Raw genomic sequence first — 23,440 nt, 5'->3', positions numbered from 1 at the left:
AAAAAATTTATACTACTTGGGTGAGGGTTTATTTATATAATCTCAAGAAAATAGGCAATTTTATGTTTTTTTTTTTATATAAAATATAATTTATCAATTTGTAGTACAAAACTGCTTAACACGTTACATGTCAATTTGACGGCACTATTTTTTGTCTGTAATTTTGCAATCTGTCAACTGTGAATTTAAATAAAGCTTTTCGATGCTATTGTTTTTATCTTGCAAATAAGTCTTAGTCTTTATTATTAAATAATTAAAATATAAGTTATATTTAATTATTCACTAAAAATGACTGAAGTCCAACTACAAGAATTTAAATTAGAACCTGATTCGGAATTACGATTTGAAGTAGAATCTAAAAACGAAAAAGTTGTTTTAGAGGTAAGTTTGAAGTAAAACTAGCATTAAATGCATTAGTAAAATATTTAATTAAATTTTTGGCTGATATCTTTCGATTGTCATCAGAATTTTATATGGTATTATTTTTAGGTTAAAAGCGGATATGCCGAGTTGTTTGGTACGGAGCTGGTCAAAGGAAAGCCTTATGAGTTCCACACGGGTGCTAAAGTGGCGGTGTTCACGTGGCATGGGTGCACAGTCGAGCTCCGAGGTCGTACTGAAGTTAGTTATATCGCTAAGGAAACTCCAATGGTAATTCATTTAGTTTTTTTTTTTTCTTAAACCCATGATAATACATATAGCATGCTAATATTATTTGTAGTTTCCATTAAAATTCAAGTGTAAATATTTTCATTCTTTGAATTCTGAGTCAGAATATCAGCTGTTAATTTATTCTAGTGTACTGGACTGTCTAGTAAATTCAAGCCATTAGCAACATAATTAAACAAGTTTATTAATTAGGTCAAAGCAATTCACTATAAGCATAAAGGTTTTACTTGAATCCTAAAAGGACAATTTTTTTCCAGTAATACACTTCAGAAGTGATGAATTTTGTTTTATATGAAAGATTATGAAGAAAGCAAAGTGCTTATTTATTTATTTTATTTATGTATAGGTAGTCTATCTGAATGTTCATGCAGCACTGGAACAACAGAGAGTCGCAGCAGAACAGGAGAATACAAGAGGCCCTGTCACCATGGTGGTGGGGCCAGGTGATGTAGGAAAGTCAACATTAACTAGGATACTACTAAATTATGCAGTAAGAATGGGAAGACGTCCAATATTTGTGGAATTAGATGTTGGTCAAGGACACATAAGTGTTCCTGGAACTGTGGGTAAGTTCATAGGATTTTTTTTTATGTTATTTTGATAAATAATTTATACTAATATTATGAATGCGAGAGTAACTGCCTGTTTATCTGTCTGTCGATCTTACACACCCAAACCACTGAACCGAGTTTTATGAAATTTGTTATAAAGCAACTTTGAACTCCATGGTAGGACATAGGCTATATTCTATGCCTTATGACTGACAACCAACCCTTATAACATAAATGTCACAGGTGCCAATGCGACATAGAATATTCATGTGGTCTCATTACCTCATTCCTAAGTTTGTTTAGTGTAGAATATTTTTAATGTTATTAATTATCAAAAATTGGCAGATTATTACAGCTGGCAATAAAATATAGTAACAAATGCCTCTCTCTCTTTCTATATTTCTCTCTCACTTACTATTAATAAAAAAATATACAGTATTGTATATTGTCCTATTGCTATCCTAGTCTGTAGGCAGAAGTATTAAGTACTCTAATGAAGCCATAATATTATACTAAGAAACTACTATTAAAATATTAACAAGTATATAATGTGATTATACTTTTCATTAGGTGCCCTGTTAGTTGAGCGACCAGCATCTATAGAAGAAGGCTTCAGTCAGCAAGCACCCCTAGTCTACCACTTTGGTCACAAATCACCTGGAGAGAATCTGGAATTATATAATACAATTGTGTCACGGCTGGCTGAGGTGATTGCTGAACGATGCGAAAACAATAAGAAAGGTAGGATTATATTAGAAAAATGCTGGTTTTTTTTTGCTTTTCTGGTCTGTAAATCTATGTTAAAACATGGGAATATTTGAACATTTTGAATTTTTTGTGATCCCTAACTGGGAAAACTTCTATAGTAAGATTGGATACTATAGTACTATATGTTGGGGTAGGGTCTTTAATGTAGCATGTGAAAGCGATCCCTTGTCGCCCATCGAAGGGATGGAGAGGGTACCACTGATTTTTAGTGGATATTCCGGTGTACTAGTCCTGGACATCGGCGAGTCCCACATACCGTATGTATACAACGCATAATGCGTTTCTCCAGCGATAAAAAAAAGGGATCTTTAATGGGATACGATCATACCGATTGAATTTTCGACCACTTGAATACCATTTCTTTTTTTTTTATTCTGTTGTTGTTGTAAGTTTTAATGTTATTAAAAGACTCTTTAATTCAATTGCAGCATCAACCTCAGGTGTAATAATCAACACATGTGGTTGGGTGAAAGGAGCAGGATACAAGGTCTTGACACATGCTGCACAGGCATTTGAGGTATAATATTTTCCGAACATTGTTATATAAATGTTTATTTATTTTAATATAGTCATAATTAGCTCAGTTTATTAAGTCTACATATTTCACTGTTCATACATATCTTGTTTTTTTTTGTAATATTTGTGTTTTTGCTGTGTTTTCATATGATTAATGTTTATTAATAATTCGCCTTGTGTTTGGTGGCGAATGAATATATTGTTGCATTCTATACACATTGATCTAACAACTTATAATTGACTTGGAGAATTATCTGTAATTTTTTTCTTTCATGAGGTAAAGTTCTTTGTGTGCAATTAGTTTACAGATTGTTAAAAATTTTCTTTTTTATATTTCAGGTGGATGTCATTTTAGTATTAGATAACGAAAGACTGTACAATGAGTTGAAGAGAGATATGCCAAAATTTGTCAAAGTTGTTTACTTACCGAAAAGTGGAGGGGTAAATTTTTTTTTTATTAGTATTTAACATTAATTTAATAATTTTCGCTTGATTATACAATAAGTTCAATAGATGTTAAATATTAAAATATGATCATTTCAGGTTGTAGAGCGATCGTCAACACAGCGAGCCGAGGCAAGGGATGCTCGAATACGGGAGTATTTCTATGGAAAACGAACACCGTACTACCCACACTCGTTTGACGTTAAGTTTTCCGATTTGAAGATATATAAGGTAATTTACGGATATTTCTAAATTTTCTGCAATTGTATATATAAGTTATTTGTACTGTATCATACAGATTATCAAAAAGATTACTATTAATAATAGGTTCCTGTATGGAACAGGTATTTTGGCCTTATCAGCGTGCAAATGTTATGATGTTAAACATTATTTCACATTTTTATTGTAATATTAAAAAGAAGAATTCTCATTGAAAATCCTTCCCAATGTTTACGTGAATGATTTAAAATACCATCCAATAGAACTTAATTTCAAGAATAGCAGTTGACCAAACATAGAACGTTAAAAATTCAGTCAGTCTCTCAAAATGAATCATCCCGTTCATAACGTGCCGGTCCCGGGCGGCAGGTGGGCGCGCCGTCGCTGCCCGACTCGTGCATGCCGCTGGGCATGCGCGCCGAGGACGCGCTGACGAAGCTGGTGAGCGTGTGGCCCGCGCCGGCGCTGGCGCACCGCCTGCTGGCCGTGTCCTTCGCCGCCGGCCCCGACGACCACGTGCTGCACTGCAACCTCGCCGGCTTCGTCTGCGTGTGAGTACCCGTGGCCGTGGAGTCCTTCTTCCTTACATACCTTCCTGAGGTTAACCTTTTCTTGCCTTGCATAGTGTAACTGAGCTCTGAGACCCTCCGACGGTCCCTCTCGTCCACAGGACGGCGGTGGACCCCGAGCGCCAGACGCTGACCATCCTGTCGCCGCAGCCGCGCCCGCTGCCCGCCACCGTGCTGCTGCTGTCTGACCTGCAGTACATGGACAACCACTAACGATCCGGACGGACCCGGATCGGCCCGCACCAGCTCGCACCGACCACCTGCGGTGTCTGGATTGTTTGTGAACGATGTTATTTGTTGGTACAGTGAAATTCACATAAATTAAAATATTTTGATATAACTGTTTATTGAATTGAATTTGACTGTTAGATAGAACGAATACTGTGCGATGGATTTTATTGACGTGAGTGTGATGGATTTTCTCATTCTATGTGTATATAGATAGGATTAGTTTAAATTTATGTAAATAAAAGACATTTTTGTTTTTAATAATTTGTTTTATTTCAACAATCCGACTAGAAAAATAAAATATTTCATATTCCAGGAGTTTGAATTTCCAAATAAACATAATGAATAATTGTAATTTGCATATTATACAATAATATCAATATTAAAAATAATTTGTGAAGAAAGAAGATGTAGATTAACAAATTTCAGTACATTTTACAAGAATATTATAATAAAATTTCGGTATGGCCAGAATATTTTTTTACAGTAATCATCGTCGTAATTCACACAAAAGCAATACAATTAATTATCGCATGAAATGATATAACTTGTAATCTGATATATTATTTTTTTAATAATCTGTATCAAACCATAAACAACTCAAAGTAGTTTATGGTACATTGACCCTTCAAACTTCAGTGTAAATGGATAACATCTTAAACTCTAGTTTATCTTGCAACGGCTATAGTCGCAGACCACTTACAATTTCATTCAATCATGGAAATTAAGAATTACTACACAAAACTACAATAATTAATAGTCTGTGATAATTTTATTTAAATGACTACAGCACCGATTCGTTTCTAATTTAAACATAATTGCATGATTGATAACAAGATAATATTGATGTTATCAAATTAAATTTCAATCTATTAAATAATTAGCTGAGCAGAGAAACCGCGGCTTAATTATTGAATTTTAAAAATATCAATAGTTTGACATATTGGTTGACGTTTGAATGTTGAAATAATATAAACCTTATCGTTCTGAAATAAACAGATAGTCTGGTACTCTACACGGGCTCTTAATATTTTTTTTGGCGTACTATATGTTTTAGGCACATTCAACTAAACAAAGACAGATATCATCGTGCATTAGTAAATATTGCGCAAACAGAGGTGTACTCTCTATTCCGTCAATCTTATAATCCCAATAACTTTTGACCTGGGGTTTGAACCCAGACCCTCGGGAACTGTGGCCTTATATTAAGCCATTAGACCCATGAGGCGGTCAATATAAAGTATATAGTAGATAGACCTTCATGATAAACAGCAGGTCAGCAGCACCACTTGAATTTTAAAAGCTTAGATATTCACAAGTATATTTACCTTACTATTGAGCAGCATACTTGGTTGACCATTGCCCAGCAGTGGGAAAACCGATAAAAATAAATTCTATAAAATATTTTTGATAACTTATATTAATGTTAATACTGCTATTGTGTTATATTTATATCGTGTTTTTTTTTTAGAACGAAGTTCTTTTCTCTAATCTAATGAATTCAGGTAAATGTTTCTGAGAAATTTATAACACAACAGTTACGAATCTATGGTCTTTTTCGATCGAAGAAGGAATATAGATAAACAAACCTTTGATTTACGTATGCCACGTGATTTTATAATAGCTTGACTATATTGTGCCCTACTAATAGTTCTTGCCTTATATATATATATATTTATTTATAATACAAGACAATCTCTTTCCGATAACAGTTTTGTCGACGTTCAAAACGCCTTTTTCGCAAATCGCGTCAAATCGATGCTAAATGTTAAACATTTGCCTTTTGAGCTTGTTGCTTGGAAATAATGTCGGTATGCACTCTAGTTATGTTGTCTGTTCTGGGTGGATTGTTCTTTATCCCCGATATCTGTATTGTTGAGATCCTTGATATGCGATTGCGCATATTTGATTGCAACCCGCATCGAATCCTGGACCATAGCCTCGCAGTTTATTAAACTTACCTGAAAATATTACATATAATTAAACGTTTACAAACAGTGTACAAAAGGAAATATCTAGCACGATGAACATAAAATATGTACTCATCACAATAAGTATGATAATGAATACCAGTGATTGCAGGAGAATAGAAGGATGTTGAATAAAAAAATATACCCAATAAAGCTTTTTTTTTTTTTAATCTTATTTAACTTAAACATGAGACTACCGTTACGCACATTCCGCCATGATGATTATTAGACAGAGAGAACAATATCATATTTTTGTCTCATATTCATTGTCTATGATATTCCATTCCGTTCAACGTGAATGCTCAAAATCATATTTTAGATTGTTACATTATAGGCAAGTGCTGCTGGTGGGGCTGCCGCAAGGTATTACTAAAAGTGGGGATGATAGTTATCTGAGAGATTATTAACAATGGCGAGCCCGTGAACCATAACGCTATAGCGGCTGCATAACAAGCTTAGTTAAGAATTTGTGATAATTGTGAATGGTGCCATTTCACCTTAGTTGCACTCATTTCAGCGTGTGTTAGCAAAGATCGGTCATTTGTTGCCGGTAGGATGGTGGCGTCGAATATCGGCAGGACGCAAGATAACCACTTCTCAGCTGTAAACGTCGATGACGTCATTTCCTGAAAAACATTAAAAAATATGATTTCTTCAACTCTTTGTCCTACAATCTAACAGCAGTTCCCTGGGTGATCAAACTCATTACCTATTTCCCACTCACCTTAGGTACTCGAGCAGTTGCCACCACGACTCCTCCAGCACAACCCATCAATAACGTGGGCAAGTTCTGATCTCCAGTTTCAAGTGTAGCTCGGACTGCGTCGCTTTGCATGAGGTAGGAACAGCGCAAGAAATGCACAGTGAAGCGACGACCTCCGCGGATCGCCTCTTGGCATGCTTCTTCAACTTCCGCTTGGGCTATTGCTCTGTAATTGAGAAATTCGTTTCATTATTATTAAACTTTCAATGTTAGTGAGTTCGTTTGAATGTTATATAATTACATAACAGTACTGTTGTGTTGTCTAAGAAATTGCATTGAACTTAAGGAAGACGACTTCTTCAACAACTCGGTGTTTGTCTTTGTTGACCAGTGTTCCTTGGTGGTATTGGTCTTCGGGGGATTCTGGATTTCTCAGCTGGTCTGGATGGTATTTATCCATAATCTGGCCATCTCTGTTATGGATCAGATCAGATGGATGGATGGATGCAATTCAGAATCTCCTTAGTGTTTGGTATTTGCCCCCCCCCCCCTTACGGGTCTCCCCAACGTTTGAATATATAGTCACTTGTTATAGCAATATATATATATATTGATATTATAATCACATTAATATGTTGTCTTTGTTTTGACGTTTAGTGTCTTGGAGATATGATACATTCATTAAAAGTGGCAGTCGTAACTAATTCATTCAAAACTTTTAGTTTAAAATTAGGGTGTGGATTCACATATAGGAAGGTTATTTATCGGTTACCGCTGATACTGAGGCACTCACTGTAACGCCGCGACGTTCTTATTGGTAGCTCTCTTCTCTAAGCCCTCCAGCAGTTGCAGACAGTCTGCGTAGTCGCCGTAAGGTGCGCCGCCCGACCCACAGAGCTCCGACAACTCCCGCTTTATACTCGAAACTTCCCCCTTCACACGCTCCGAGTCAGCCAGTTCTATCACTTCAGCCAGCTTCTGTACACGGCAGAAGAGTTCTTGCGCCTGGGAAGATGTTTACTGATGAGGTAAAATTATCTCTCAAAGGATCGCGTTCGTAGCAGATACATTTATTAGTTAAATAGTTATCGACATTTCAGTTGTAGAACACAGAGACACACACAGACTGTACCGAAAGTTATAAGATTGGAACCTCGGAACATTATCTATACTGATATCACAAAGAGGTGAGTTTTATTTGTTTGTAGGGAAATAATGGTCCAATTCTGAAAAATGCTTAAACTGGTACGGTATTCCTACTCGCTCGCGATAGGGTATAAATTATATTTATACATTTTCTTTACTGTTTCATTGCAAGCGGGCGAAGCCGGCAATACAGTAGGTCAGCATACTAATAGCTACATATTTAAGACGAGGTGAGCCCGACTACACTCTATTAAATTAGAATGAATTGAATTCCCAGGCACTGCACTCGCCACTCGCACCTGCAGCGCGCGGCGGCCGGCGAGCGCGTGCAGCGCGGGCGCGCGCCCCCCCGCGCCGCGCACGCGGCACACGCGCACGCCGCGCACGGCCCGCGCGCCGCGCACGTGCGCGCCGCAGCACAGCTCCCTGCGGGCGGGATCATTCCATTATATTAAGATTACAGAGTTATCTTTGTAACAAATGAAGAGATCTTAAACACTCGACATCGTTTCTGTTGGTCGTCAAACCCCAGCGATTGATTAAACAAACTCATAAACTGTAATTATCATTAAAAAAATCTCTTCTTTAAATAATCTGTCATCCAAAGATATACTAAAAAGATTGCGCATGCGCTGTCAATCGATTAATTGAGTTACACGCTATTACATACCATTTTCAATCTTACAATTCTCCGATTACTCACTTGGAAACTAAGGGAGGCATACATGTCACCAACCGGAGGCCCACTTCAGGGTAAGTCTCCCCGGGGACCGTGAGCACGCCGGACTCCGATGACAGTTGCGTACTATCTATAACTTGAGTTTGGACTAAGGCATTGGATTCTATCGTCTGTCTGAATAAGCAAGCAAAGGTACACATTAGGTAACCGAGATCTAAAATTTACAAAAATGTAATCCAAATAATTTACATAAGTAATTTTCAAAGTCAAATAGTTTAATATTGATATAATGTCTAACCTTATTAATTCCTGAGCTTCTAACACGACCTTCTGCGACAACTTCTCACCGTAAACTGACAAATTTAAAGTGAACCCTTTGTCCGTAACATTCGACCCAGTCTGACATATCACGCTATTCGGCAGCACTTTCCTAATGGCCGCATTCAACAAGTGTATTGCAGTGTGGTTTATCATAATATCCCTTCTCCTATCGGCGTTCACTTCTAACACTACAGTATTCCCTCTCTTCACATAAACATCACTGTCTTTGCTCAAAACGAAGTGGCCTTTATGAAAGACAATGTCACGAATTTTAAAAACACTGTCCACTTTAAAACGCACGTTTTCGTTAAAATCTACCAAACCATCGTCGGCTACTTGCCCACCCTCCTCGCAAAAGAAATTTGTGCTCTCGGTTACTATGTAATAGGGTTTACTTTCGCTCGGTTCTGAGAAGTCCAGCCATTCGCCGTCCTCGTCTAGTATTGCAACTAACTTTGATTTAAGAGGATCGAATGATATCTCGTCGTCTAAATCTTTGAAATCATATTTTGGTTGATCGTTCGTCTTCTTGATTCCATTTTCATTTAATAACTGTATCGCTTTATCGAACATAATTCCTTTACTGGAAGATTGTTCTTTAAACGCTGTTTTATGTCTCGCTTTGTGATTCGAGAGAAGTTTCCAGAAACCCTTTTTATCTATTTCCAAATTGTTCAATTTCGCTATCCTTTCGATAATGTCTTCTTGGAACCCGTGCGTGTCGTATAATTTGAAAACTACCTCCCCTGGTATTACGGTTGATTTTATTTTGGACATTGACTGAAAACAAACAATTATATTTCATAATTGCTGTATAATTGTATTAATTGTATACTGTATAATTTTGTATAGAGAATAAGTACATTAGCAGTATATGCAAGATATAGTGCACCTTAAGTAATATTTTTAATCGTATATGATAATCACATGCTAAGTTAGCTACTAGAAAACCAGATTAAATCCAGTTTACACTGTGATGGGGTTTTTCCAAGCCTTTTTGGTAAACTCCCATTCTTCATATATTCAACTATCAAGCAGGAATACTAAGTATTGCTGTGTTACGGGTTTAAGGCTGAGTGAGTCAGTGTAAATACGACATAACAACTTGGCTCCAAGGTACGTGGCGCATTGGTAATATGGGCCATGATAAAAGCATCCTAAAGTACCAATGTCTATCGGCAGGTATAACCACTTACAGTCAGGTGTAGTAACTCCTGAGTTTCCTCCCGGTTCATCTAGGTACAATATCTCTTTCGCACTGGTTGTTGCTATAGTTAGTCATGTAAACCGACCAATCAAAAGTGTTATATATGTAGATTTAAATAAAAATATTCCAACACATCAAATATATATACAAACCTCTTTAAACTCTTTGTATCCTAAGGCAAAACCTGCTAAGTCAACATCATTCATTTCTTCCACCTCAGGGTGTATTTTGACTAGATTCGTCCATTTCTTCGCCAACGACGCCCTTAACTGATTATAGCTATCTTTTTCATGGTCAATAATAAGCTTCGCGTCTCTCTCTTTGGACGCGAGTTCGGGGTACGTGTCTCCCAATGTGGTGACCATTTCGTCGTACAGGATGGACAGGAGATTGGAGTGTTGGAAGACTTCGGAGCTTATTTTGAAAGACTTTCGCATGATTTGTTTTAAGTTGACGCTGAAATTTAATATTACGGTAACTACAGCCACTAGAGATACCATCATCAGGTATCATTACGTCATCATATTACGTTTAAGTTACTATTTTTGACAGCACATTGACTATTAGAGCAATTTTTATGATAGTAATCATTATAAACACATTTTTAACTTATATTTACTTCATCCGATATAAAGTGAAATATTTTTTTTTAAATAAATTTTACGCTTGATTATCACAGTCGATTAGGGTTAATTTTTGCACATGGTCGTTGGTATCAAACTAAATTATATTCGTGTAAAAATAGACATTAAATAAAGCTTAAAATTTTTTTTTTTATATGACCTATTTACAGGATCGCTGTATATTTGCAAATATGATCCATTTGCTCGTCTGCTTTTCATAAACTAAAAACGTAAAGCTACTTCTGCACATAGGTACATATGCTAAAAATACACGAAATCTAAACAGAAATTGTATTTCAACCACAAGAGGTAAATATACAACATTTGCCAACAAATTGACGCGATATCATTGGTCGAGAGCTTAAATAATTTAAAGATTCGCGAGAAATGGCATTTTGTCAACGAAGCTGTTATCGCAACTTTGGAAATAAAATTAAAGTGAATAACCGAAATATTTAAGTGTAATAATGTTGTATTATAAATCAAGATATATTAATCAAGAACTGTTCATAGTGCACAATATAGCTGAGCTATAGACTAGTATTTAAAACGAAAGTAGACGTATCTGTTTGTTGGTTAGCCCATCACTAAATCGAAAAAACCATGTGTCAGATTACTATCCCGTATGATTATGGAATTATGACACCTATCTATCATTTGAGATTTGCCATGATGTCCGAAATCAAACAGGACGACATTATGACATAACCAAGAAATATTTTAGATTAATAAGGTAACAGTTTGATTGTTATCATGGAAATGTATTTATTTACATATATAGAAATAATGTTTTCCTCACCTAGACGACGGGAACACGCCGTCAGCGAGACACACGCTGATCATCCGCGCGTGGTCCGCCAGCCGCCTGTACGCGTGCGCCAGCTTAGCGTCGGCGCTGTAGCTCGCGCTGTACTCCGCCGCGCCTTTACTATTCTTTGAACAGAGACACAAAAACATTTTACAATTAAGTTTTAAACAATAAATATTAATATCAAATGAGATTTAAGATTTGAGATTCATATAGATTCTATTGTACTTTTTTTTTATAAAATGTCAGGCAAATGGTAAGCTGTGACCGTTACCCTGAGATAATGTCGCCGTAACAAATATTAGTGATCGCCAATGCGCCATCAATCTTGGGATCTAAGATGTTATGTCTTTGCGTTTATATTTTGGCACACTCAAACAAAAAACATTAAACAACAGTACTAAGTACATCTGATGTATAATAGGTACCAAGTAACTTGATTTTAATGCTGCAGATCCCGAAAAGCTAAATTTAAATCGCCTTATAGGCTAATCAATTCATCAAAGAGGCAGGTGGTGTAGTCTTTTATAAAAACGAACAGTGTATAACTTATTGTTCACCTTTTCAATGGCTGAGATAAGCGGTCGGAATAGATCCGTGTCGTAGTTAGATGGAACACCCTGTAGCAAGGCGGTCATGCGCTCTAACCCCATACCAGTATCAACGTGCTGGCGCCTGAGTGCACTCACTGATCCGTCCATTTCTCTGTAACGAACTCGACCTTTAAAAAATTCTATTACCTAATCATACTAGTCTAAATCCATAGGGGATCTTTGTATATGTTAGTCAATACAAAAGTTTATATTATTTAATCGCATCTTGTACTAAGATTAAATCATTGTATTCTCAACGACGTATTTCTTATCTAATGCCAGTCAGTTACGTTATTACGTTATTCTAAATCCTATAATAAGAATCGGACTCCGTGCCTTGGCCCGTATAAAAAATTGTTGGGTGTCCCTTAGGATGGGTAAAGATTTCTCACAAAAGAAATTTTTCATGGTCAAGTAAAGTTTGCGTAAAATTGCTTAATGGGAACACCGTTAACCCATGCAGAGGAGTACGATTTGCTTTGACGATCAATAACCAACAGAAGTGGCAATACGGTTTGTTTAAAATATTAGAATAACATAACAATGGTCTTGGAATTTTTATGCGTGCCTTATGCCAACTGCGGTCACAGTTACTTTCTGATCTTTTGGAAACGGTCCTTGTGGTTTAAATGGACCCAATTTAAAAATTATACGGGGCCCATGTGGCGCGGCAATTGATATGGCATGTCAATAATAACAACTCAAGATCTTATATAACTTCATGCTTAAGATAGGTCTGGATGGGACTAAGGTATGCAATTTTCAAGGTAAAAAAGTAAGAATGTTAACTTATGATATGGCATTCTAATATGGAGTTATGCAGCCAATATGTAGGTATCTAAATTGGGCTATTAATACATTTTGGGCGAGATATTGTATAAACCGAACCATAAAATGAAAAAAGAAATCATCACATGAACAACAAAAAAAATTAACATTTGTGTGTCAAATGTCTAGCGACATTGTAGACGATGCTCGTTGCGAAGTCTTTGTAAAAAAAATTATAACCTCACAGAATTTCTATGCCCGTCGCCCGTGATCGCGTCTAAGTTATTTCATTAATAAAAAATAAAGCATGTGTAATGTTGCATAATGAATCAATAAAATCGAACATTAGAGTTCTTAAGCATTAATTACTATCCTATTTTTAAATATTTTACTTAAAGTTAAAAGACTAAATTAGCGTTGAAGACCTGCCTCCTGCGTTGAAGTCCAATTAGGCGTCTACTAAGATAATATATAAGATTATAAGCTTTAAAATAGCATTTGCTATAGAATACATTGTTCTGTCTATAGTTTTACATCTGACTTATGGAAAAGGTATGAGAGAGTTTGGTTAATGTTTTGTTAATTTTTTGTTTATTTATTTCTTATTCAAAAATAAATTGTAAGAATTACATGGAACTTTTATATTAAGCGCTTATAGTTTCAAGGACGAGGAGGGTAGTTTACAGTATAGTTTGTTTACTTAAATTTTCAAAATACAGATTAAATAAATCATGTTCATTTTAAACATTTTCCGTTACTAAAATTAATTGTCGTTTACATTTCACCACCATCAATTTAAAATTTTGTATTTTATAGCATTTATTTTTACTAGAAATGGTTAACGACTGTATAACGTCACACTATGGCCCCCAGCAGTGAAAAAGTAATTTAAATATAACTCACCGAATACATTGAATGAACACAATGTTCCATATTTCTGTAAGAGATCCATCTGGATGTATGTAGTGTATCTCAGTACAAGGACCACATGGTCCCGTCGGTCCCATCTCCCAGAAGTTATCCCTAGCCCCGTGACCTTTGATATGACTAGATGGTACACTAAAAGAAAAAACATTATCAGCTGTTTTCATTCAATCATTCTTTGCCTTTCACTGTTTCATTTCAATTCAAAGATTAATATTTATTACTTTATGATAACTGTAGTTATCACATATTTTTATTGTTTGTTTATATTACAGTATACCGTTTATTGTATAATAATTTAAAGATGATAAACTGTTTTCTGTAAGATTGTAAGAAAATGTAAAACTTAATTCATTATACAGTTAATAGAAGAATCAAAATCAAATTATACTTTATGCAAGTAGGCTTTTACAAGCACTTTCGAATTGTGATTTAACAATCTATATTAACTGAAGCTACCACCAGTTTGAGAATGCAGATTCTACCGACAGGAACCGGCAAGAACCTTAGTAGTTACTCTTTTGTAAATAAATTAAATCATGTTTTCATTATTCAATTTATCATATTAGAAGAACTATAAATAGTTTTCATATGAGTATACCCAATCTGTTTCCAAATATCTCTGCACTCACTGTCCTCCTGCAGGCCTATGACGGCATCACCAGAGAAATAGGTGACTAATAAATTTTCAGGTTTCATTTTGTATGGACCCAGTAGAAGATTCCAGGCCATTTGGCAAGCTTCTTTCTGAAAGACCAAAACTTAATTTATTTAATGACTATGACTGTCATGCAAATACTTAATTCAACATAATTACTTTTTTAGTAAGTGTAATTATCAATAGAATATCCTATTCCAAGAACAAATCAACAAAAGCCAAATAAACAGAATTTGACATTAAATCAATGCAATATCATTGGTAGAGAGCTTGAATACTCAATGATATTAATTATGGATTTGCGAAAAAATTGCATTTGGACGTTGATTAATTTGTTATCAGAACTTTTGAAGTAAAATTAAAGTGGATGTAATAATGATATATTTAAAAAAGATCTGTTAGTAATGCATAATATAGCTGAGATGTTAGCAAATTGCATAGAATTTGATAGTCAAAGATCTGTTTACCTATATTCTTTCTTTGATTGGAAGCAACTATATTTTAACTCTGTGGAATCATAATTGCTTTATATTCTTTACTTTATTGCTTACAGTAATAATAAATTACATTAAGAATGTGAGTTAATATAGATTGTATAAGAACTTTGAGTAAAGTTATACCTTATAATAATCACCAAATGACCAATTGCCAAGCATTTCGAAAAATGTGTGGTGATGGCCATCAATACCAACTAAGTCCAGGTCATTATGTTTGCCTCCAACACGAATACACTTTTGTGAATTAACAGCTCGAGGGCATGGGGCATCGACAACTCCTAAGAATACTCCTTTGAACTAAAGAAAAGTGGTTGCAGTCAGTGTTCAATTTTACATTAATATTCATAATTAGTTATGAATTTACCTGATTCATGCCAGCGTTCACGAATGGCACTGTAGGATCACATAGTGCCACAACAGAACTAGATTTAATATGTTTATGATCATGATTATCTTTAAAATAATTTATGAAAGTATTTCTAATGAAGCTGCTTGAAGATTTCAACCGTCTCTGAGAAGGTCTATGTATTCTATTTTTTAAAATTTGTAGCCTTAACATTTTTCCAGGTTATATGATTTAAACAAATATTAAGTATTAGCTTTTATTTATTTTAATATCGCTAACGCTATATAGTTACTGTTGATCGTAGGAACATAGTTAATACATATATATATTACTTGAGCTGTGAAATAGTTTTAATTGGTTGTTAAAATTCGCAAAACAAATATTTTTGCAGTTTTTTGAACTTTGACTCAGTCACACCTGTCAATAAAGTTTGACAATAATTGACATATGTCACAACAGCTGTTATATTCTTATAGAGATTTTTATAAAATGTACATAAGTTTAATTTTTATGGAAGTACGTTTAGATGTAAGAACAAGATCATTATATATAGGTACCAAACCATGAAAAATATTTTTTCTATTTGCATTGTAAAGCGTATCCGATTTGGAGTTTCAAATTATTGCTTGGACGTTGGAAGTTATAGTCTGTACTCGTAAAGTCGTCAATGACAATTCGCATTAGGCAGTAATAAGTACATTAATTCTAAAATAAATATTTTTATTGTAAAATCATGTAATTTGTTTCAAAAGGTACACGTGTATATTTGTCAGTGGGTATCTTAATTATGTGAACAAATGTACTAAAAGTTATATATAAATATATTTTTAATGTTTTAGTTTTGTGTTTGCGAGGGACACGTAAGTCTCGTCGTGTTCTAGAAAATTACAGATATTGGATAAAAATGGATCATTTAAAAGTGTATATTTTGTGGCTATGTTTTGTGTTATCGGCGGCTACGGCGCTCGGTCCCGAAAGTAATAAGAAAGCCGAAGATTCCTCTGATGACGATGAAAAGTCATTGGAAAACTTAGAGTCGGAAACGCTTAATGATCCGGAATATTACAATGAATTAACTGAGGCTATTAATAAACAAATAATGTCTATGCAAGAGTATGCCGATGCAGTCAGTAAAACGACGAGACTTCTAAAAAAGGAAGAAGAAAACATAGGTGACGAAATTTATATATATCTTAGTGTATGTTTATTCTAGCCTTACGTTGGCTCATCATGTAACAGCTAGTAAATTTCCCACTGCTGGGCTAAATTGCTGCACCATACTGCTTTATTTACAAGGTAACCTACATGTATAAGATAAAATCAAAGATAATATCATGCAGGTTTCCTGGTGATGTTTTTCTTCACTACCGAGCATGAGATTAATTTTATAATTCAAATTAAGTACCTCAAAACTCAGTTGCATTCCAAGTTGAAACTTCCACTGGGATATTGCAGCTTATATACATAATTACTTATATATATTTACTTTAATTTTTAGATACATTAGATCCTGTCCAAGCTGATAATAAAATAGGGCAAATGGAGTATACTTTGAAGTTACTGAGGCTGAGTTTGTTGAAACAAACAGAGCCCAATTGGATGCCACCGAGTAAAGCGTCTAATCTGCAGGAAAATGAGTTTGAGGTAATTTATTTTTGTAAATTCTAATATTGTTGGTATTGGGGTAATGTTATGTAAACAAGTGGTCTATCTCACATAATAAGCTTTTTAATATCAGAATTATAATTTCTGAGATGGCTATGCTCGAATAAAAAAAAAAAACTACAGCTTCATAACAGCTGAGATTTAGTAATGTAATTTTTTTATAAGCCCTCAAGCTATGTGACTGTATATTAAATTATTTTGTTTGGCAATTTTAGTTGAACTTGCAATGTCTACTAATATTTAAATGACTTCTACTAGTATCTAGGATATTAATTATGTTATTTATTTGGGTAATAGTGTATCTTCACAGTGTGAGCCAGTGTAACTACAAGCACAGGAGACATATCATCTTAGTTCTAAAAGTCGGTGACACATTGGAAATGTAATGAATGGTAAATATTTCTTACAATGCCTATGTCTCGATATTATCCTGGTGACCACTTACCATCAGGTGGCTCATTTAACCGCCTGCCTACTGATATCATAAAAAAATCTGCCAAAGTAAAACGCAACAAAATGGCGGATTGTGCCAATGTTTTCTCTACTGGCCAACAGCATCATGTACATGAAAGGTATATAATAATAATGAATGTTACTGAATGATTTTCTTTTTTAATAATTTTTTTTAAGCCTTTATTTTGATCTTTGCATTCTTTACACTCCCATGCTTTGGAAACCACCTAAAGCTTTTGGTCATATGTCAATTTAAAAAAATGCTTTCGTCTAAACTAAGGTTATGTTAGTTTGTGTAATATAATTGGAGAAATATAATTTTTAACTAAAAATTTTTATTCATAGAATATGGAAGAAAATCCACAGGATATCTTAGACACATTGCCTCCATTACCCGAAGAGAAAGAAATAGAATTGTCGCCTGAAATGAAAGAAGGTAGGTCTATATTATGTTATTGAATAACTTTTTGTTTTATTCAAAACTTGGTATTGTATCCGCTTTAACTTCTCAATGATATTGAAATTTTTGAATTTAGATACAACTCCCGTAATTCAACAAATTGTTCAGCTTCATAATCTTAGTAAATATACAATATAAGGACTCTTTTGATGGTGGATTTTAAACTTCGAATATTCATTTTTGTAACAGGCAAAATCTTCTAAAATAAATTATTATTTTAGCTACATTATTTCCTCTTGAAACACTTCCCCTTAAGTGAAAAACAAAGTGCCAATTATATACAGTTAATACGTAAATAGTTATGTGCAGTTTTTATTTCGATACTAAAATACATCAATTTAAGATCTTGATAGTGTGAAATAAAAATTATTTTAGTAATGATTACTATCGATTATAAAAATTGAAAATTTTTAAAAACCTATTATATTTTTTCCTACACCCTTCTACCTCTACTTTGCTAAGAATATGTCTTTAAAAAACATAATGTTAAATACATAGCGGCCGGGTAGCATAGTGTCTAATGGCTGACCCGTAATACAATATTTTACATTACGTGAATTAAATGAATTACTCAATGTAGTACTTTGATAACTCAATGTGGAAAATTCACATGAGTTATCTTAAGAGCTCTTAAAATATAAGAGCATTTTTTGCCCGAATAGTTTTCTTAAATTAGTTATAAAATTACTCGAGAAACCCTAAGCACTGCAAAATATACGGTTACTATTAGTGACAATTGATTTTAATATTCAATATATGTATTAAACATGTATCCAATGTGTTATAATTATTTCAGTAACTTATTATGATTCGTATGTCATTTTATTTTCTATACAATTGAAAATAAAAACCTATAGAAAATATCTTGTGATCGAAGCTTTATATTGATTGGCTTGGCTTTAGTAGTTGTGATTATACACACATACGCAGTTACAAGCGGCATTTGGAATAAACGTTTTTAAATCTCAAATATCTTTTTTTATAGCAAAGGAAGTATTCGAAGCAGCCATGGTGAAATTGGATCGGAGATCACCGGACCTTCGGGGAGCTATACTTCAGGTGAAGCAAGCCGCGGATTGGGGCTATGTACCCGCTAAGATCAAACTGGCTTGGTCGTATATTTACGGCGAGGGCGTCGAACTCGATGTGGAAAAGGCTAAGAAGATATTTGAAGAGTTGAGTGAGGAAGGAAATGCAGATGCACATGCGGTAAGTTATCCGATAAGGTGAAGGAACTGAACGTTATATTCATGGCTGTAGGCAGTTCCATCTTGACCCTAGGGGACACGACCGTAGCTTGACGAGGGTCGAAAACCACTGCATAACTATATAGTTACTCCTATGAGAGTGGGTTAATAATGACAGGGCGATTAAGTTATGATAAAAATAAAATTATATAATATAAATAGTAATTAATTCTCGCCCCTAATGTTTTTAAACTAATTGAATTGGCCGTTTCTTATAAAAGACTTAAAATGCATAAAATTATATGACTGTATACGAAAGTCTTTACTAATATTATGAAGAGGTAAAATTTGTTTTAGAAGGTAATCTAAGGGTATAAATTAATTATATCATATCATTTTCTTTGTGAATATATTGCACTCGTGCGACCGGGCCGGGTCGCTACTCTTCTGTAGATGTGTTCCAATTTTGAAAAAAAAACATGGTGTCGGTCCCTGGATGGTTTAGATTGATAGATTTACACACGGACGATGTTGGGACGGAGTTAGTTTTATTTAAGAAATTCTCTGGCTGGCTCCTCAGGGCCTGGGCTTCCTGCACGCGACGGGCGTGGGCGTGCCCGTGTCGCAGGCGCGCGCGCTGCTGCACTACACGCTGGGCGCGCTGGGCGACAGCGACTACGCGCAGATGGCGCTGGCCTACCGCCACTGGGCCGGCGCCACGCTGCCCGGCTCGTGCCCCAGGGCCATGGAGCTGTACATGAAGGTGGCGCACAAGGTGGCGGCGCAGGTGAGCCTGAGCGGCGGGCCGGCCGTGCAGCGCGTGCGCCTCATGGACGAGGCGGACGGCGCCGGCTCGGGCGCCGCGCTCGACACCGACCTCATCGAGTACTACCAGCTGCTGGCCGAGCGCGGCGACGTGCAGGCGCAGGTACACGATACGAGCGTTTGTTATCTCTTTTAGAGTTATTTCATTTTGATATCACGACCCCTAATGCTCACATTGATGGCATCGACAAAATTTATATTGCATACGAATTCCATTTTCGAACAAAAAATAATAATTCTAAAACTTAATTTGTGATGCTGCTTGGTAATTAAAATGTGCAGACACATTTCATAAAAAAAGATACACTAAATACACGGAAAACATGTCTATGGAGATACAAATATAACAATAAAAAAAAATGTCCACTTCACAGACTTTCTCGTCGGTTGTGTATTTTTTACTTGTGTTCCGTTTTATTTCCCGCCATTAATTTATACGATTTTTTTTTTTAGATAAATGGGCTACCTGATGGTAAATGTTCACCACCGCCCATAGACATTGTTGCTGTAAGACATGACACTGACTCACTCGCCCTTCAATCCGGAACACAACAATACTGACTACATATTGCTGTTTGGTGGAAGAATATCTGACGTATGGGTAGTACCAACCCAGACGGGCTTGCAAGTTCTACCACTAATTTTGTAAATTAAAAATTAAGTTCATATACAATGAATTACCCACGATACTTTCGTAGGTCGGCCTCGGCCAGCTGCACTTCCAGGGCGGTCGCGGCGTGACGCTGGACCTCAACAAGGCGCTGCACTACTTCCAGCAGGCCGCTAAGACTGGCAACGCCGTCGCGAACGCCTTCCTCGGCAAGGTGATTATATTATATTAGTTCACTAATGTTGGTAGTGCCGTGTGTTTCCGGCAGAACAGTATAAAGCTCCTCATAAATCCTGGTGTATTTAAACTTCATCATCACATCGAGGATAATCTTAACCAAAATATGATTACATCTCGAATGTTATAAAAGTCGAATGAACAATTTCTTACATTGATTCGAAGCGATATTATTAGTGGAGAGCTGGAATACTCTGTGATATTAATTATAGATTTTTATAATAAATGATTCCAGATATACCTGGAGGGAGGCGACGGGATCAAAGCTGACAACGACACGGCTCTCAGGTACTTCAGGAAAGCTGCTGAACTCAACAATCCGGTTGGTCAAAGCGGCCTCGGTATTATGTATTTGCAGGTCGGTCTTGTTTTACATATTTTAAACATATTCTTATTAATAGTTTTTTATCATTTAGGTTTCTATTTTTCTATCCCACTAATGGTAAGACTGTAACTGGTGGCTTTAACGGGCTCTTTGGCAGGTAGCTCATCTAATTATACTTATGTGTATTACTAGCCGAAATCTCTGCTTTAGAGAGGGGCGGCCCTCTCCCCATTTTACCCCCATACATACATCGAATGATTTCCCATACGAACTTTCACATCCCTTATCACAGTATTAAGGGGCACAATTTTCGAGATAAAACCTTTGTCCTTCCTCGGAACTCAACTATCTCCATACGAAATTTCATTCAACCGGGAAGGTTACAGACAGTGTTACTTTCGTATTCATAATATTAGAAGGGATTATTATTTAAGACATCATTTTAATATTATGTTTATTATACTACTTTTGTCTTGTCATGTCTTCAGGGTCGAGGAGTGCCGAAAGACACGGCAACAGCGTTTAAGTACTTTGCGATGGCGGCAAACCAGGGCTGGGTGGAGGGGCAGCTGCACCTGGGCTTTATGTATTTCGGTAAGATCGCTATATCATTTGATTAATAATGAGACGCAATATTTTGTAATTGTTTTGGGAAATGATACTTTTTAAGATAATATCATTAACCCAAGTTCGTTTGCAGGAGGCATCGGCGTCCGGCGCGACTTCAAGCAAGCCAACAAGTACTTCTCGCTCGCGTCGCAGTCGGGGCACGTGCTGGCGCTCTACCACCTGGGGCAGATGCACGCGCAGGGGCTCGGCGTGCTGCGCTCCTGCACCACCGCCGTCGAGGTGAGCCCCCATCGTCATATTCTACGAGCGCGGGGAGCACAGAGCTCGGGCCACGCTTAATCTTACCTTCGTTGGTTGTCCAGCTGTTTAAGAACGTGTGCGAGCGCGGCCCGTGGGGCGCGCGGCTGATGCTGGCGCACGCGGCGTGGCGCGCGCGGGACTCGGACTCGGCCTTCCTGCAGTACCTGGCCATGGCCGAGCGCGGCTACGAGGTGGCGCAGAGCAACGCCGCCTTCCTGCTGGACGAGGGCTCGGCGCGGGCGTTCGGCGCGGCGGCGGCGGAGCGCTGGCGCCGCGCGCTGCAGCTGTGGGCGCGCGCGGCGGCGCAGGGCTGCGCGGGCGCGCGCGTCAAGCTGGGCGACTACCACTACTACGGGCAGGGCACGCCGCGCGACCTGGACGCCGCCGCGCACCACTACCGCGTGGCGGCCGACACGCTGCACAGCGCGCAGGCCACGTTCAACCTGGGCTACATGCACGAGCGCGGCCTGGGCCTGGCGCGCGACCTGCACCTGGCCAAGCGCTGCTACGACCTGGCGGCCGACGCCTCGCCCGACGCGCGCCTGCCCGCCGCGCTCGCGCTGGCGCGGCTGCACGCGCACTCCGCGCTCGAGGGGCTGCTCGAGGTACCGCCAGATTCGGTCTTATTCGGGTCATCCTAACTATTACTTTATACATCATGCTGACTGTACGCGCACACTAGTCTAGACAGCTACGTTTGTGATTTACAGTGACACGGGTAGCTGTCATACACCAAAATAATAAAGTTGGCGATATTATAAATGCGAAGGTAACTCTGTCTGTCTCTGTCTGTACTCTTTCATGGCCAAACCACTGAACCGAATTGGATGAAATGAACTATGAAAGCAAGCTAGAACCTCAAAGAAACCAGAAAAAAAACCATTTTATGCCTAACACCTCACGACCACCTTCACCACAAGCAAAGCCGCGGGTGACATTACATTTAATCCAATTACATTCATAATTAAAACATATTTTAAAGTAATAAATAAAATATATATATTTAAACATGATGTAGTATTTATTTTTAATTATTTCGTTCAATTTATCACCATAATATGATCATCTTTCTCTCCTTTGATAAAATTCAATGGTATTTAAATGGCATTCTACAGTCTCTTTCGCAGAGTCCACTCGCTTTCATCTTCCTGTCCGGTGAATCGACGTTCCTTTCGAACTGGGACTTGTATCTCATCTCGGCCCTGGTGGGCGCTCTCGGCTTCGTGATCTACCTCCGGCGGCCGAACCAGCCGGTCAACTGAACGAGTGAACGCAATAGGGTCCCTCACTAAATGAATGTAGCAGTCAAAACGATTCGAAGTCCAAACAAAATGAATCAAAGAATTTTATAGACAAATGTGACTAAAAGTGTTTTGAAAAATTTAGTGCAATTTAATTTAGTAACACGCATAAGCAGTAATTTATTTATTTCAATTATCGTTTTATAATATTTTCATCTGTATTGTGTTAACAATATATCAGTCAAGAGTCCCAATGACAATACAAGTTCCATTACGAATAATTTTTAATCTTTAAATACTGTTTGATAACTGTGTTACGAGAAACACTTTGTAAATACAAATAGTTATAATAAGTATTTA

General features: G+C 36.8%; 3 protein-coding genes across 5 annotated transcripts; 2 read left to right on the top strand and 1 right to left on the bottom strand.

The window, feature by feature from the left end:
- Positions 1-147: 147 nt before the first annotated feature.
- Positions 148-4,203, top strand: LOC113402824 (protein CLP1 homolog). The gene is made up of 9 exons (XM_064217900.1): positions 148-381; positions 490-651; positions 1,016-1,235; positions 1,791-1,961; positions 2,417-2,505; positions 2,844-2,945; positions 3,048-3,179; positions 3,537-3,718; positions 3,838-4,203. The coding sequence occupies exons 1-9, from the start codon at positions 289-291 to the stop codon at positions 3,947-3,949; spliced, it is 1,263 nt and encodes a 420-aa protein (XP_064073970.1). The 5' UTR covers positions 148-288; the 3' UTR covers positions 3,950-4,203.
- Positions 4,204-5,739: 1,536 nt separating this feature from the next.
- Positions 5,740-15,622, bottom strand: LOC113402815 (alanine--tRNA ligase, mitochondrial). The gene is made up of 14 exons (XM_026643142.2): positions 15,226-15,622; positions 14,985-15,158; positions 14,308-14,453; positions 13,686-13,841; positions 11,982-12,126; positions 11,413-11,546; positions 10,143-10,446; positions 8,761-9,563; positions 8,487-8,636; positions 8,083-8,209; positions 7,431-7,642; positions 6,659-6,863; positions 6,432-6,560; positions 5,740-5,925 (listed from the first exon to the last, which is right to left on the bottom strand). The coding sequence occupies exons 1-14, from the start codon at positions 15,418-15,420 to the stop codon at positions 5,785-5,787; spliced, it is 3,021 nt and encodes a 1,006-aa protein (XP_026498927.2). The 5' UTR covers positions 15,421-15,622; the 3' UTR covers positions 5,740-5,784.
- A 234-nt stretch (positions 15,623-15,856) lies between these two features.
- Positions 15,857-23,436, top strand: LOC113402826 (protein sel-1 homolog 1). Of its 3 annotated transcripts, XM_026643155.2 has the most exons (12): positions 15,864-15,959; positions 16,047-16,379; positions 16,706-16,851; positions 17,671-17,761; positions 18,771-18,994; positions 19,553-19,900; positions 20,496-20,621; positions 20,880-21,002; positions 21,458-21,563; positions 21,670-21,818; positions 21,902-22,444; positions 22,955-23,436. In XM_026643155.2, exons 2-12 carry the CDS (start codon positions 16,112-16,114, stop codon positions 23,099-23,101), a joined length of 2,271 nt encoding a protein of 756 aa, XP_026498940.2. In that variant the 5' UTR covers positions 15,864-15,959; positions 16,047-16,111; the 3' UTR covers positions 23,102-23,436. The 3 variants fall into 3 exon arrangements, with proteins under 3 accessions (XP_064073925.1, XP_026498941.2, XP_026498940.2); XM_064217855.1 differs by having other exon boundaries at positions 15,857-16,379; positions 16,796-16,851; XM_026643156.2 differs by having other exon boundaries at positions 15,862-16,379.
- Positions 23,437-23,440: the final 4 nt, after the last annotated feature.

The sequence above is a fragment of the Vanessa tameamea genome, chromosome 19, assembly GCF_037043105.1.
Source record: "Vanessa tameamea isolate UH-Manoa-2023 chromosome 19, ilVanTame1 primary haplotype, whole genome shotgun sequence".
Taxonomy (NCBI): Eukaryota; Metazoa; Arthropoda; class Insecta; order Lepidoptera; family Nymphalidae; genus Vanessa; species Vanessa tameamea.
Note: the sequence above shows the minus strand (reverse complement) of the source record. Positions and strands in the feature narration are given on the sequence as shown.